Source organism: Bubalus kerabau, chromosome 13 (assembly GCF_029407905.1).
Source record: "Bubalus kerabau isolate K-KA32 ecotype Philippines breed swamp buffalo chromosome 13, PCC_UOA_SB_1v2, whole genome shotgun sequence".
In the NCBI taxonomy this organism is placed as follows: domain Eukaryota; kingdom Metazoa; phylum Chordata; class Mammalia; order Artiodactyla; family Bovidae; genus Bubalus; species Bubalus kerabau.
The window spans coordinates 39,542,036-39,557,414 of record NC_073636.1 but is presented as its reverse complement, the minus strand read 5'-3'; the positions used below and the strand labels follow the sequence as shown (position 1 = coordinate 39,557,414).

Here is a 15,379-nt window from a genome sequence, read left to right as displayed (position 1 = left end):
CACTTTTGACTTATTTGCATGTGTGTATGTGTTGGTCACTAGTCGTGTCCAACTCTGTGACCCCACGGACTGTAGCCCACCAGTCTCCTCGGTCCATGGAATTCTCCAGGCAAGAATACTGGATGGGTTGCCATTCCCTTGTCCAGGGGATCTTCCCGACCCAAGGATTGAACCCTGGTCTCCTGCATTGCAGGCAGCTTTTTTTACCATCTGAGCCACCAGGGAAGCCCTATTTGCATAGAGATTTACAATGAAACACTGTACAGGTAAATGCTTTGTAAACAGGTAAGTAAATCCTCGAGCGGATCTATTCCTGTCCGGTAGGTGTGAAAACTAAGACCTGGAGAGACTGATTCCTCTAAGGTCATGAGAGCGAGTGAGAGAAGGACCAGGAGTCAGAGCTCCCACCCTCGTCAGCGTTCTTTCTGCTTTGCCGCCCTTCTATTCCTGGATGGCTCAGCCTGGGTTTGTCCCCACAGGAGACCTGGAGCCACTGCTCATTTAAACAAAGGACTGTTATTTGCAGGTGTTCTTTGTAGAGACAGCAGTTGCATGGCTCTGAGGACTGATGGAGGTGGTAGGTAGGGGGTGGCTGGCAGTGATGCTACTTGTTACGTTATACTCTGCAATGAGCTCTGTCAGTTCGGGCCAGAGATAAAAAGAGCCTCAAGTAAGATGGGCTACAGGGGGCACACTGCAGAGATCTTTACAAAGTGAAAATCCATAGGACAATGAAGCAATGCATATGTTGGGAACTGGGGGAAGATCTGTTTAATATCCTTCCCAGGCTAGGTGGCTAGGATGGGAGTGGGGGGCTGGAATACAGGAGGAGGTCCAGCCTTGGGGAAATCATTCTACGTGTAGAGACACTTGGACCTGGGACATGAAGGTGTCCAGTAGAGACACCCACCACTAGGGACACAGTGTGGGTGTCCCCATGAAGGTGGTAATGGCCACAGGGAGTGTGGGACAGGCAGGATGAGGAAGGAAGGTCGATACCCAGGGACACTGCAGTGAGTTACAGCGGAGCCTGTGAGGAAGGTGAGAGCAAAGGATCATGAGAATCCCAGGAAAGCAGCAGGGACGCTCATGGAGCCAGGTGAGCAGAGCCACCTCCTGTTCTGAGCACCGGAACCATCGGGCTGGGTTCTGGGTGACCAGAGCACCTGCCTCTATGCACCTGTTCCACCTGGAGGAGTCCCAGGTTGCCCCGAGCTGAGAAGGGTGATCGGGAGAGAAGAGGCGAGGTGCCCGGCACACACTTACCACGATGAGCGCGACCACGGACAGCGTGTAGTAAATGGAGTCCCTCAGCAGGCACCAGGAGGAGAGAGCCACGACCTGGGGGGAAGGGGCGGCAGGTGAGAAACAGGACACGGACCGTGCGAGGGACACAGCCCAGCTCTAGCGTTGCAGCCGGTGACGACCCAGATACAGCTCAGCGCTTCTTTCTCTGCCTGAGGCCCAGTCCATCTGCCAGTCGAAGGAATTCACTCAAGGTCTTCAGGCACAGTAGTCTGGTCTCCTGAAAATCAGGTGCCAAGATGGGTTTGAACCTGCCAGGACTTCATTACGGGGAGATGCCCAGGAGAGAAGACAGGGAGGGAGTGGGGGAAGGGGGAGGGCTGCCCAGCTGTTACTCCGATCTGGCCCCCAAAGGAGAGGCAAGGCTGGGTTAGATGGACTATCTGAGGAAGGTTCTGCAAAACCAGGTCGAAGTCTCCCAGGAATCCGCCAGCCTCGGTATCCCTGATGCCAAGGAGAAGGGAGGAGCCTACTGACTTGCTGTTCCTGCCAGCACTCTGCCCAGAGCTGGGCATGCCCTTCTGAAGGCCCCCAGCCTCTTCTCTCATCTTTGTGATATGCCTGGCCTTGTTGGCACTTGACCTCTGGCTTAATCAGAATTTTTAAAAGATTGATTTGCCTATTGATGTGGAGAAAATGCTGTCTTAGAGGTGGTGGCTCTGCTGAGACCAGTGGACACTTTGCTGGAGACTAGGCAGCCTTGGCCTCTTGTGTGTGGACTTCCTGCAGGCGAAGGAGACCCCTGGCGCCGCAGGAGGGGAGGGGACGGGCAGGGCATTGTGGGTGGGGGGCCCTGTTCTGGAGGAGAGTCCTCTCCCCTGGGTAAGTCCTTCAAAGTCTTTCATGGAGGGAAACCTGGCATTTTCCCTCTGTTTTGCAAAGAAGGTCCATTTTTGCAGACTCGCTGCAAAAGGAGCCTGGGAGAGTCCCAGTTCGGAGGTGCCCCCTGGGCTGTCATTCTCACTCCCTCCCACCTCCCTAGGAAAGTGTCAGCCACCCCATGGCCACAGGACTCATCTAGCTGCCTTTGCCCTTGCCTCATAAGCGGAAAAGGACACAGCAAATGCCACTCTGAGCTACGATAAGAACAGGGACCAAAGACAACTGGAAAAGGGATTCCAGGAACGCCACCTTTGGTGTCTCTTCCCTCCTGGATGACTGGGTCCAGCTGTAAAGAAAAGATCAGGGCAAAGCCAAACCAGAGAGGGTATTCTGGATTCAAATAACATGAAAGATATGGTTTAAATAGAGCTAAAAATGAATAACGAGGCCAGCCTCTTTCTGTTAACACACTCTTCCACCACTGTAGGGACACTGAGTATTTTCTGTGCTAATTTTGCCTTGCTTGGTTTGGTATTTGCAGATCCAAGTTTCAGATGAAGGGCTTGTCAAGAAAAGGACTTGCGCCACGAGAATCTCTTTAGAACAGAGTGTCCTCTCCAGCCTTTTATCATCTCTCCCTGGACTGTTTACTCTTTGAGCCTGTGGCCGCCACTCACCATCTAAGGAAGAGGACAAATTGGACTAGATTGTCCATGTTCCATCAGGTCATAAAAGGTGGTGAATATTTCAAAATTTATTATAATTAAGCAAATGGACTTAAAACACGTGGCAAGTATCAACTCTGAATTTTCTTAAAGATCACTCGGATTTCTAGTTAAAGATAGGTGGACTAAACACCCCAGTACTTCTGCTGTTTCTTGTTATACTGTAACAGGGTTACAGCAAAGGGATTTTTTTTTTTTTTTAAACAAGAGATAAACCTGGGAGAGAAAGAGACTAGAAGAATTGATCAGAGCAACAAAATTTTGAGCTGGAAAGCAGAACAATTGAACAATCAAAGTCTTTCAGCTGGCAGTGGACCAAGCTCTAAAAGTGGTGGTAAAGGTGGCCTGAAAACGGGATGGCGGCAAGACTGTTGAAGAATTTAATCCCACCTAATACTATTACAACAGTGTTAATCAACAATCCTTCGATATAAAATAAAAAAAAAATTTTTTTATTTAACTGCAAACTTCTTCCCTCACTTCAAATAGACCAGTGACTGTACATCCCCCAGCTTATCTGAGGCAGGAGACCTGGCATTTACAGAAGAGAAGTTTCAGAAACAGAGGAGAGGAAATGATTGAATAAATAATTAAAGGAAAGTTCTCAGAAGTTAAGGACTTCCATTTTTCTGACACAAAGGACAAAAAGATGCACACCAAGGCATATCATTGTGAATATTCTGAATACTGGAACCATAAAAGAGTCCTAGAAGTCACTGGAGAGAGAAAAACAGGATCATATACAAAGAATAATATTTTATTTCTCAGCCAGAGAGCTGAAAGCTAGAAGACAATGGAGGAGTAACTTTGAAATTAGAAAGGAAAATGATTTCAACCTGGAATTCTACACCTGACCAAATTGCTCATTAAGTGTGAGAGGAGAACAAAAATAAAAGTCAATTATCTCAAAAAATTTACTTCCTACATATCCTTTTCCAAAAAGCTACTAGAAGATTGCTCCACTAAAATCAGGGAGTAAAACACTTGTTACATAGAATGTTGGCAAAATAAATCCTTACATCAAACAACAAAAATCTATTGTAATAAGGAAAGATCTCCAGAATGGTGGTGAAAGAAGATTCTAGAGAGATGGTAAGAGGAGATTCTAAAAGAAATTTTGCAACTGGTCAGAAGACACAACAGAAATGGCACCAGGAGGACAAAATCAATGGGATGTATTATGGTTCCGGACCCACAGGAAGGAGACTGGACAGCGCTGGGGACAGAGCACTGCAGCCTAAGCAAGTGAACAACAGCAACAGAGACAACCATACACCATGGGGAAACACAGAGTCGTGCAGGAAAGGAAGATGAATCATTGCTGGTATTGGCTGAGCTATAAACAGTGGTCACACAGTCATAATAAACGCAGTGTAGACTGCTGTCTAAGTAAATTAATGGTGTAAGTGTTTGGTGAGGATGGAGGGCTGGGCATTCGGGGTGAGCAGGGCTGAAAAAGACCTTAGCCCTCCTCCTCCAGACTGTAAAGCCTTGGAGAACACTCGAAACTGAAAGGTCAAGTCACTGCTCTAGAAGCACCTGATCTGGAGACACAGAGTGAGTATCAGGAACAACCAAACTAGTGGAAAGCGGTTGCCTCTGAAGGGTGGCAGGCTGGCACTGGCGGGGCAGGAGGGGGCTGTCTTTCATAATAAGCTGCCTGGAACTGGTTGCCTCTTTAAGCTCTGTGTGTATAACTTTAATGAAAATAAAAACTAAAATAAAAATGAGAAAGTGTAATGCAAGTTATCCATTTAGATTTACTGCTCTAAGAAATACACATCCCATTAGGTCTAAATGTCAGATTTGCCTGGATACTGATCTACTGCATCTCTTTATAAATAGAATAGTTTTTAATGTATAGACCATCTCCATGTTTCAGCTCTAGATTCAAAGCCTACAATTACCAAAACCAATTAAAAAAATTTTATTTATTAAATTAAAAAAATGAAATTTAGTTGATTTATAATGTTTCAGGTATACAGTAAAGTGATTCAGTTTTATATATATATATATATTCTTTTTCAGATTCTTTTTCATTACAGGTTATTACAAGATATTGAACATAGTTCCCTGTGCTACACAGTAGGTCCCTGTTACCTGTTTCATACAAACAGTATGTATATGTTAAATCTCAAATTCCTAATTTATCCCTCCCTACCCCCTTTCCCTTTTGGTAACTGCAAGTTTGTTTTCTATGTCTGTGAGTCTATTTTGGCAAAACCAATGTTTTTTCTATAGAAGCAATGAACTGGAGGACAAGAAAGGAGTCGAACCAGAGAAGAATAATTCTCCACACTCTCAAGGGTATTAAAGCATCCTTGATTCTGCAGCATCTATAGTGAAAGCTGTAACCATGACCTGGTGTCCTCTACTTTCCTCTTCTGTGACCACTCCTCACCACAATAAAAAGACTTATCTGACACTTCCTGCAAACAAGAGGACCCGGAAGGTTTATTTCATTCAGTCCTACAGCAACCAGTAAGGTGGGCACTGCCACCCTCACTGGCTGGCAGTGTGGGCATGGCCAAGTTGAAGTCTTGAACACAACAGTTCAACTAGCAGTGGGATGAGGGCTGGGATCTGAACCTGAAAGCTTGGATCTCATGGTCCTGACCCCACACACTATGCTACTGTGAGTAAACAGAGGCAGGGTGAAAGCAGACACCCATCTGTCACATCCCGCATGGAGGTCTTCTTTTCTCCATGACTTCAAGCCATTTGGCAGGGGCATTTGGTGAGAGATCAAAAAGCAGTGATCACAGCTTCCCAGGTGGCTCAGATGGTAAAGAATCTGCCCACAGTGAGGGATACATGGCTTCAATCCATGGTCAGGAATATCCCCTAGAGGAAGAAATGGCTACCCACTCCAGTATTCTTGCCTGGAGAATTCCATGGACAGAGGAGCCTGGTGGGCTTACAGTCAATAGGGGTGCAAAGAATTGGACACGCACAAGTGACTAAAACACTTTCACACACTCACAGCTCAATATAAAAATACACTGCTTTAAAGAGAGCCCGAGCAAGAAATCAAGGCAGAAGGAGTGACCACAGAGACTGCAGACAGGGATATGGATGTGCTATGGACATATCCCAGGAGGGAAGGAGAAAACTCGGAAACTATTCCATTTAGGTAGTTTTTGCTTTCCTTCTTTTTTTTTTTTTTTTATTTTAACAGCAACACAGCTCATTGTTTGGTGATGGAAGTGTTAGCTTTTCCACAGACATGGATACACTGATATTTGGGTCCAAGCCACTCTCTCTGCTTCTCGGTGGGGGGGCTTTTATCTCTAGATGGAGGCCAGCAACCATCTGACTTAGGCCCCGAATGCACCCATGGGCACAGAGGGCTCTGTCAGCACCCTTGCATCAACATGGGAGGCTCTTTGGCATCTGCCGGCAGACAGCATCTTCTGGAGCACTCTGCAGAGTGAACACGGATCCCCAGAGAAAGTCAGCAGTGAGTGACGCTGCCCTTGACCTCATTAATCAATAATACAAACAGCGAGAACTGTAAGAGGTCGTCACTGGCAGACTCCTCTGTAAATTAAAGCCAGAGGCTCTGTTCTTACCCTTTTGCTCTAGGAATCCCTCCCAGCTGGAATTGCATCTTGATATTTCTCTTCTATTTCTGGAGTGCATTTCGCACTTCTTCTATTGAATATGCAGCTTCAGTTTCCTGCTTATAATTTCATTTAATTTCAGAGTGACATGAGGCGAAAAGAAAAAAAAAAACAAACCCATACTTCTAAAACAGAGGAAAACACCTCCTCATGTATTCAAATGCTGAGTGATCATTTGGAATTCTGACTCCTGCTAGGGAGTTAAAATTAATTGTTTATGATAGAACTATATATTTTCTGTGTATGGATTTGTATTGCAAATCTATATATATCTATTGATATATATGGTGATACATGTACATCATACATGTGGATAGATGGCATATATAATACAATTTAATATTTTTTCCTTGATGGAGAATGGGATTTGACATCGTGGACACATTTTAAAAAGAATAAATACCCTCAACTCATGAACACTTTGCCTTTTTAAAAACCCGTTTAAGCAGGCAGAACACCATAAGTTACATGATATAAACATAAAACTGCTATCATTTCAGAGAAATGTTGTTATTTCACACAAATTTCATGGAAAAGGGATTTGAAAATCATAACATTAGTCTTGTTCCAAGCTTTTGAGCTGACACAGATCCCACAGCCAATTCTTATCTCAAGCAAGACAGCCATGAGATTTGGAGGAAGGCTGGGGTTCTAGGGTATCCCTCACATGGTCTGAGGGCATCCAGTGGTGCTGGGGGCCAGAGCAGGTGAGGGACAGGTGGACACTACTGTCTGTTCATTATTCAAGTACCCGTTCAAAATGCTTCAATCCTGGGAAAAGTTGCCGAAATACAAATGGCTCCTGCTTTCTGGAAATTTTCTACTGAGAATGGACAGTCAGAGTCAGGCCATATAAAAAGACAATAATAAACTGCAAAATACTATGAATGTCCTCTTACTACTCTTTGCAAACAGGAACAGAAAGTGAATTCATATTTTAAATTTTACATTTTTCCTAAGGAAACCCACTCTGAGTTCTAGTTTCATGTAAGGAAAACAAATGACAAGTGAAGAAGCTGCTCTTGGAGACATATTTAAATAAAGACGAGGCCACGCTGGGACTATGCAGGCATACAGCAGTCTCCTGATGGCTCTGCACTGACGGAACCGAACAACAGTCAGGGACGCTCGAATGATCCGAAGTGCCCAGGATGCAGAAGCACCTTCCCAATCGTTTAGAACATTTAGCAGGAGCTCTCATGTTGGATGTAAATGCAGCCTGCTAGGCCTTCAAAACTTGGCAGCTCAGAGTGTTCTTGCATTCATCAGAATTCTCAGGGAGACGGAGCCACCTTAAGGAAGGACTGTGTGGGCTTGTGCTCCTGGGAACGGGCGTGGGGCCTGTGGTCACTGCCAGACATTGTCGCTCCAGCACTAGGGACTATATGAGTTTACCTATAAAAGAAGGGCATTTAGGGTAATTTCAGGTCATCAGATGTGTTTTCTTGGATTCACCCAGAATCAGAGCCCAGGGCAAGATTTGAGTGCATATACTTTATTTGGGAAGTGATTCTACGAAACACTGTTGGGGAAAGTGAGGCAGGTAATGAAAAGATAAAGACAGCAGCAGGTGACTGGGGCGAAATCCTGGTGGGGCGTTATCCTGGGGGCGGGTGCTATCCTGATGGGGCGTGATCTGGTCGGGTGCTCTGAGGGACCCTGGAGAACATGCCTCTTCCCTATCTCCTCCAAGGGGAGAGTGAGCTGGGGTATTTATCCACCTACTTCCACCAGTCACTGCTTGAGGGCTGCAACCAGAATGTTGATTCCCTGGCCAAGAAGAGCCCGAAGATAGAGGAATGCAGGCTCTGGCACGGGAAAGTCAGGCCAGTGGGAACTCAAAAGGTGAGGATGAGGGGTCATGGGAGGGGACACCTGCAGTGTCTGCTTTAACCCTAACCATGGATTTACACAATGATCCAATAATCTGAGTAAGCATTCACACACACACATTTTGTAAGCTCAAAAATACAACCCATTGTCTATACACATCACACCTTTTTTATCCATTCATCTGCCAGTTGACACTTAGGTTGCTTCCACGTCCTGGCTGTTGCAAATAGTGTTGCAGTGAGCATAGGGGTGCATGTGTCTTTTCAGATTATAGTTTTCTCTAGATATACACCCAGTAGTGAAGTATCACATGGTAATGCTTATATGTGGAATCTAAAAATGCAACACTTACTGGGCAGACCCAGATCCACAGACACGAAAAACAGATTTAGGGTAACCAAAGGGGAAAGGGAGGGAGGGATAAATTAGGATTTTTGGAGTAACAGATACATTAATATATATAAAATAGATAACCAACAAGGACCCACTGTGTAGCACAGGGGACTAAGGTCAATATTTTGTAACAACCTACAGGGGAAAAGAAAATTCTGAAAAAGAATAAATAGGTCCATAGAAACCACCGCAGTGAGAAGCCTGCGCACCACAGCGAAGAGAAAGCCCTTGCAGCAATGAAGACCCAGCACAGCCAAAAATAAATAAATAGCATAATTTTTAGAAAAGATGCTGGGAAACCACCCTTTTGTACAGTGTAGAACCAGGCCAGAAAATTCCCGCTCCCTTCCAAGTTTTCCTACTTGATCTATTGAAAAGACAGTATAAAGAATTCTAAAGCACAGTGAATTTATTTATTTTTAAATTTATATCATTTGGGTTAGGAGCCAGGTACACATCAGAGGCAAGTATTTCCTCATTTTATCAATGATGATGCCCAAAAGGACAATGTCTGGGCTTGAATGATCATTTTACTCTCTTGATCTGTAACACATCCTCATGGGACTGGGGTCTCCAAAGTGCAGTGGGGCTTCTCTGCATTTGAAGTGTTGATGGCTGCTGCTGCTGCTAAGTCACTTCAGTCGTACCCGACTCTGTGCGACCTCATAGATGGCAGCCTACCAGACTCCTCTGCCCATGGGATTTTCCAGGCAAGGGTACTGGAGTGGGTTGCCATTGCCTTCTCCAGAAGTGTTGATGGAAAACAAAGTTAATACATATCATGTGAGTTCAGAAATAAGACAGTTAAGATCATGTATGGGCTTCCCTGGTAGCTCAGCTGGTAAAGAATCCACCTGCAATGTGGGAGACCTGGGTTTGATCCCTGGGTTGGGAAGATTCCCTGAAGAAGGGGAAGCTACTCACTCCAGTATTCTGGCCTGGAGAATTCCATGAACTGTATAGTGCATGGGGTTGCCAAGAGTCAGACACGACTGAGCGACTTTCACTTCACTTCAAGACCATGTATTTGAGTTGAAGCTTCTGGAAGTAAGAACCTGGCTACAGCACACGATTGCATTATTAGCCATCAGTGTTCCCATTACATGATGCTTTCCATGCTGTCAGAAACCAGTAGTGGGAGCACGGTGGGGAAGATGTCCCATTTCCCTCTGGTCTCTCTGAAAATTAAAATGCTGAAGCCAAAGAGGATGGAAAAACAGGAGGGCCGGCTCCTTTCCAGTCCACAGGCTTGGGTATGGACTTGGAAGGGTCTGTTTCACACCTGGAAGGAGCCACATTTCTCTGCATCATCAAGTTACAGAGGAGAGGAAATGTGTACAGTGTACTTCAAAGCGAAGATATCTACCCCCTGCTTGACATGGAATGGGACTTGCATCATCTCAGGAACTAACCTGACTTGTGACATCTCCAAAGCGAAGGTGGGTGGCCGCCCCCCGTGGGAGCACCAGGCTGGAAAGGAAGCACTTGCCCCTCTAGGTGTGGAAGCAGGGTCACATTCTGATCTCGGGGGTGTGCAGTGACATTTTCTTACTAACAAATACTGGCTGCTAGCCTGTGTGGCTCATGCGGCCCCAGTCGATCTGTCAGGCAATGTATTTTAAGTAACTTCTGTGACTCACGGTAGAGAGAACAGGTGACGCCCACGAATCAATCCTGCGGCCATGGCAGACTGAACCCAAGAACCGTTCTTTAATGGATGCCTGGCAGATCGTTTCCCCTGCATTAAAGATCTTGAGGATTAAAATACGGTAACACCAAAATATACCCAGCCTTGATTTGCATTTAGCAGTGAAGCAGAGGCTGTGGCAGCCTGTCACACCTGCCAGCCGACAAAGCCCCTTCCCCAAAGAGCTGGCAGCTTCTATCCAAAATCGAGGGGAGAGGTTATCTAAGTATCTGTGTTAATTTCACTTTGCGGATGACCATGTAAAGGGGGAGTACTAAGTGCCTTAGTGGTTCAGAGGCTCAGGTATGGAATCAAAGTGCAGGGTGGAAGGTACAACAGTAAGGATGTGGCGCTTATCTGGTTGGAAGAAAGTTGAGACGTGGGGAGGGAAGGGCGTGAGGGTCTCACCCCTCCACCTGTACCCCTCTCCATCTCCTTCTCTGCCCAGCCCCTGGCCTGCAGGCCTGAGCACAGTCTCCCAGCCTCATCCTCCACGTGTGGTGCGGGAACAGGAGCCTGTGCTCCTCCAACGTTCAACTCTCCACCTGGAAAGATCATTTTTACCTGCATCAGACCCTTAGCAGCGTGTTAAGGATCCACACAGAAACCTCGGAGACGCTAAGATTTTGGGGTGAGAGGAACGTTGTGCGTGGAGGCATCAGGAACAGAATGGCTTTACCTGGAGCACCCTGTCTCACCCTCAGGAAGGAAAATGCCCCTCTGAAGATCTGGGGCCTTCAGGGACCCGAGAGTAAGTGTTTCCCGGGAGGTCATGGCCTGAGATGCAGCCCCTTCCTGAATAGCCAACATTTAAAAATTGGTTCTTATGAGCCAGATACTGCACACTGCACTTCACTTGCCTTTTCCTTTCCAATCATTTACTTATCCCATTTTACAGATGAGTCAACTGAGGCTACATAACCTGCCCAAGGTTCACAGTTTGAAAGTGACTGAGCCATATTTTGACCAGGTCTGAATTCAAGAGCCCATATGGTCACCCCTTTGCCAAGGTTACTCAACTTAGCTGATCATAAGAGTGACCTGAATCTGACAATGGATCCCCAAGCCCATGTCAGACTTATCTTTTTCTGTTTTTGCACTACACAGCTTGGGGGATGTTAGTTTCCCAACCAGGGATAGAACCCGGGTCCTAGCAATGGGGACCCTAACCACTGGACCACCAGGAAAGTCCCCCCTTTTTTTTGCACCCCAGACCTTTTGAATCAGAGCTGTACATTGGAGTCTCTTGGAAGCTTTAGGAAACACTGATGCCTAGGTTCCACCCCCAGAGATGCTGAGTTAGTGGATTCAAGCTCTGGCTGGGCCATTGGGATTTCTCAAAGCTTCCCAGGTGATTCCTAACACCTGGCAGGGGTTAAGACCACTGGCCCAGCCTGCAACCACCTGTTAGTCTGCTGCTAAGTTAAGTCACTTCAGTCGTGTGTGACCCCATAGACGGCAGCCCACCAGGCTCCCCTGTCCCTGGGATTCTCCAGGCAAGAACACTGGAGTAGGTTGCCATTTCCTTCTCCAATGCATGAAAGTGAAAAGTGAAAGGGAAGTCGCTCAGTCGTGTCTAACTCTTCACGACTCCCCAGACTGCAGCCTACCAGGCTCCTTCGTCCATGGGATTTTCCAGGCAAGAGTACTGGAGTGGGGTGCCATCACCTTCTCCGTGTTAGTCTGAGGTATGTCCAGACAATAAGAAATGAGGAACTACCAACCATCCCCTGTCCCCCACAATGCAGAAGGAAACCCTGCCGGTATGTAAGAGATTTTGAGAAATAACAACAGATGTTACGTATTCCTTATGACCATTTCAGAGCCCACACACTAGCAGTATTGCCATCTACCACTCTGCTTATAAAGTAGTTCTGTTTTAACATCTCTTTTAGATTTATAATAAAAACTTACTTTGAGAGTCACATCAGCATAAGACAAGAAGTGTGCAATTGCTGGGTCTCACTTTTAGCTAGAGAGACTCAAAGGTGAGGGCTGGAATCCTTGGAAGGTTTGTTCAGTGGTGTGGCTGGTGGCTGATGCTGGCTGTCAGCTGGGTTCCCAGCTGGGGCTACGGGCCTAACCTACAAACAGCCTCATCTGTGTCGTGTGTGTCAAGACTTTGCTCCTTTTTATTGCTGATCATTATTCCCTTTGTTTATCCGTTTATCTGCTGAGGGGTGTTTGGGATGTTTTGAGGTCTGATGACCAAAGCTGCTCTGACCACTTTGGCATGTCTTTTGATCCAGATGAGGATCTGGGAGGGCTGATGGGTCATCACTTCTGGCATTCTGAAAGAGCTGACATGGAAGCTGATTGAGAGGGCTGGGCCTGTGTTATCTGCATCCACACTGAAAAGCCCTTCGTTTCCTCCTTAGAGGGACAACAGTCTCCCCAGCAGAATTCTGGTACAGCCCAGCAGCTGGGATCTGTCAAAGCAAGACTCACTTTCTCCCTTTTCCTACAAACGACACGACTCTAGATCTCAGGAGTCAGAGGGCACAAGCCAACCAAAGCAAAAGTGGTCTATAGAGACTTCCCTGGTGGTCCAGTGACTGAGACTCAGTGCTCCCAATGCAGGGGGCCTGGATTTGACCCCTGGTCAGGGAACTAGTGGAGAAGGCAATGTCACCCCACTCCAGGACTCTTGCCTGGAAAATCCCATGGACGGAGGAGCCTGGTAGGCTGCAGTCCATGGGGTCGCTAAGAGTTGGACATGACTGAGCGACTTCACTTTCATGCATTGGAGAAGGAAATGGCAACCCACTCCAGTGTTCTTGCCTGGAGAATCCCAGGGACGGGGGAGCCTGGTGGGCTGCTGTCTATGGGGTCGCACAGAGTCGGACACGACTGAAGCGACTTAGCAGCAGCAGCAGCAGGGAACTAGATCCTGCATGCTGCAACGAAGATCCCATTTGCCACAACTAAGACCAAATAAATAAATAAATAATAAACTTAAATAAATAAATAAATGTTAAATTAAAAAACAGTGGTCTATGAAAACCAAAGCTGGTCAGCACTGCCGCGCTGAAGAGGGTGAGTCAGGCATGCTTGGTAATGAGCGTTTCAAACAGATAAGCAGCCTCCTTGTGCAGCATATAAATCCCACCCATGTGGAGAAAACAACTCAACAGGCATCGCTTTCAACTGGCAACGTCTCAGCACTTAGGCCTGGCCGCCAGAGTAAAAGATAACTGCTGACTGGGGAAATCCAAAGGAAATGGAAAGCACACGGAGCATTTGTTGCCCTTCTAAACATATGAACTATTTCATGGCAGATATAGAAAGGGGTAGGAGGGAGTATTGGCTAACTTCCTCAAAAAGGAAGAGCAGCGGCAGCGGCCTTTTATTGAATATTTACATGTGCCAGGCACCAAACGAGTGACTTTTCTCTACAGGCTTTAGTTCATTTCATTCCTGCACAGGGTGGATACTAGGGGCTTGATTATGTCCCTCTAAGGTTCATATTTTTTGTAGCCCTAACTCCCAGGACCTCAGGACCTGGGGCCTATAAAGAGGTGATTCAGTTAAAAAGAGGTTCCTAGGGTGGGCTCTAAGCCACATTGACTAGAGTCTTACAAGAAGAGGAAGTGAAAGTCGCTTAGTCGTGTCCAACTCTTTTCGACCCTATGAACTTTAGCCCACCAGGTTCCTCTGTCCATGCGATTCTCTAGGCAAGAATACTGGAGTGGGTTGCCATTTCGTTCTCCAGGGGATCTTTCCAACCCGACCCAGGGATAGAACTCTTGAGGCTCCTGCATTGCAGGCAGATTCTTTACTGTCTGAGCCACGTGGAAGTGGTATCATCTGGACCCAAATTATACAGAGGGAGGAGGACCACGTGAAGACACAGGAGGAAAACGGCCACCAGACGAGAAGAGAGACCTCAGAATAGACAAATCCTGCCAACACCTGCATCTCAGACTTCTGGTTTCCAGAAGTATAAGCAGATAAATTTCTGTTGTCTAAGCCCCCTAGTGAGTGACGCTCTGTCAAGACAGCCCCGGCTGACTCATGCAGGGCTACGTAATGTCTCCATTTTACAGACGTGAGAAACCGAGGACCACAGCCGCCTGCCAGGCTTGGGTGCCCAGCAGCGGAGCCGGCTGACCGTTTCCAAAGCCCAGGCTTGCAGGTGTTTTATAGGAAAGACTGTTTTGCCTCAAGTGAAAAAATAAGAGGGAAGGCAGGTCCCTACCTTGTGGAGCTTACAGCTCACCATGAAGACAAACTCCTGTGTGGCAGGCAGAGAATCAGAGGGAGTCGTAGGAGACGTGTTGACAGAAACAAGGGGCTGGAGCAACAAAGAAGGGGCCCTGAGCCAAGGAATGCCGGTGCCTCCAGAAGCCAAACAAGATGATGAATCGGATTCTCTTCTGTAGCTTCCAGAAGAAACACAGCCCTACCGATGCTCTAGCTTTAGACTTCTGTCCTCCAGAACTCTCAGAAAATCAACTTGTGCTGTTTGAAGCCATAAGTTTGTGGAATTTTTGACAGTGTTGGTAGGAAATGAGTACACCTGTCCTAGTCTGAACCTCAATGACAACCTTGATGCTCCAGGTGCCCAGAGGGGCTGAAACTCAACCGATTCCATACCCAGCAAGGTTCAAATCAGAGTGCAGTTCAAATTCTTTTCCTGAAATATAAACATTCTGCTTTCCTTAGGTCAGTGGCGCCCCACAGCCCTACATCCAAGGTGGTGCCTGTGGAGTGGGTGTCTAATGAACCTGTCTCATCTTCCATCTCCCTCAACAATCCTGGGCAGAGGTCATGGTCAGTCCCATTTTACAGAGAGGCAAACAGAGGCTAGAACAGCAGAGGGACTTCTGGAGGTCCACAGCTGGAGGTGGCAGACTCAGATCCATATTTGCCAGAGTCTGAATCCCACATTGCTTGCATTTTTTTACATTCTGTTTTTGGGGTAATACACATGGTATAAGACTTACTATCTTCACCATTTTTAAGTGTACAGTTCAGTGACATTAGTGAAT

The 15,379-nt window shown here is 46.6% G+C and overlaps 1 protein-coding gene across 1 annotated transcript in view; it reads right to left on the bottom strand.

The window, feature by feature from the left end:
- Positions 1–15,379, bottom strand: part of SLC24A3 (solute carrier family 24 member 3) — a 431,954-nt gene that overhangs the window by 45,104 nt on the left and 371,471 nt on the right. Inside the window, exon 7 of the mRNA XM_055544094.1 lies at positions 1,267–1,341. Coding sequence (XP_055400069.1) covers positions 1,267–1,341 — 75 coding nt within the window. The remainder of the gene's footprint in view (positions 1–1,266; positions 1,342–15,379) is intronic.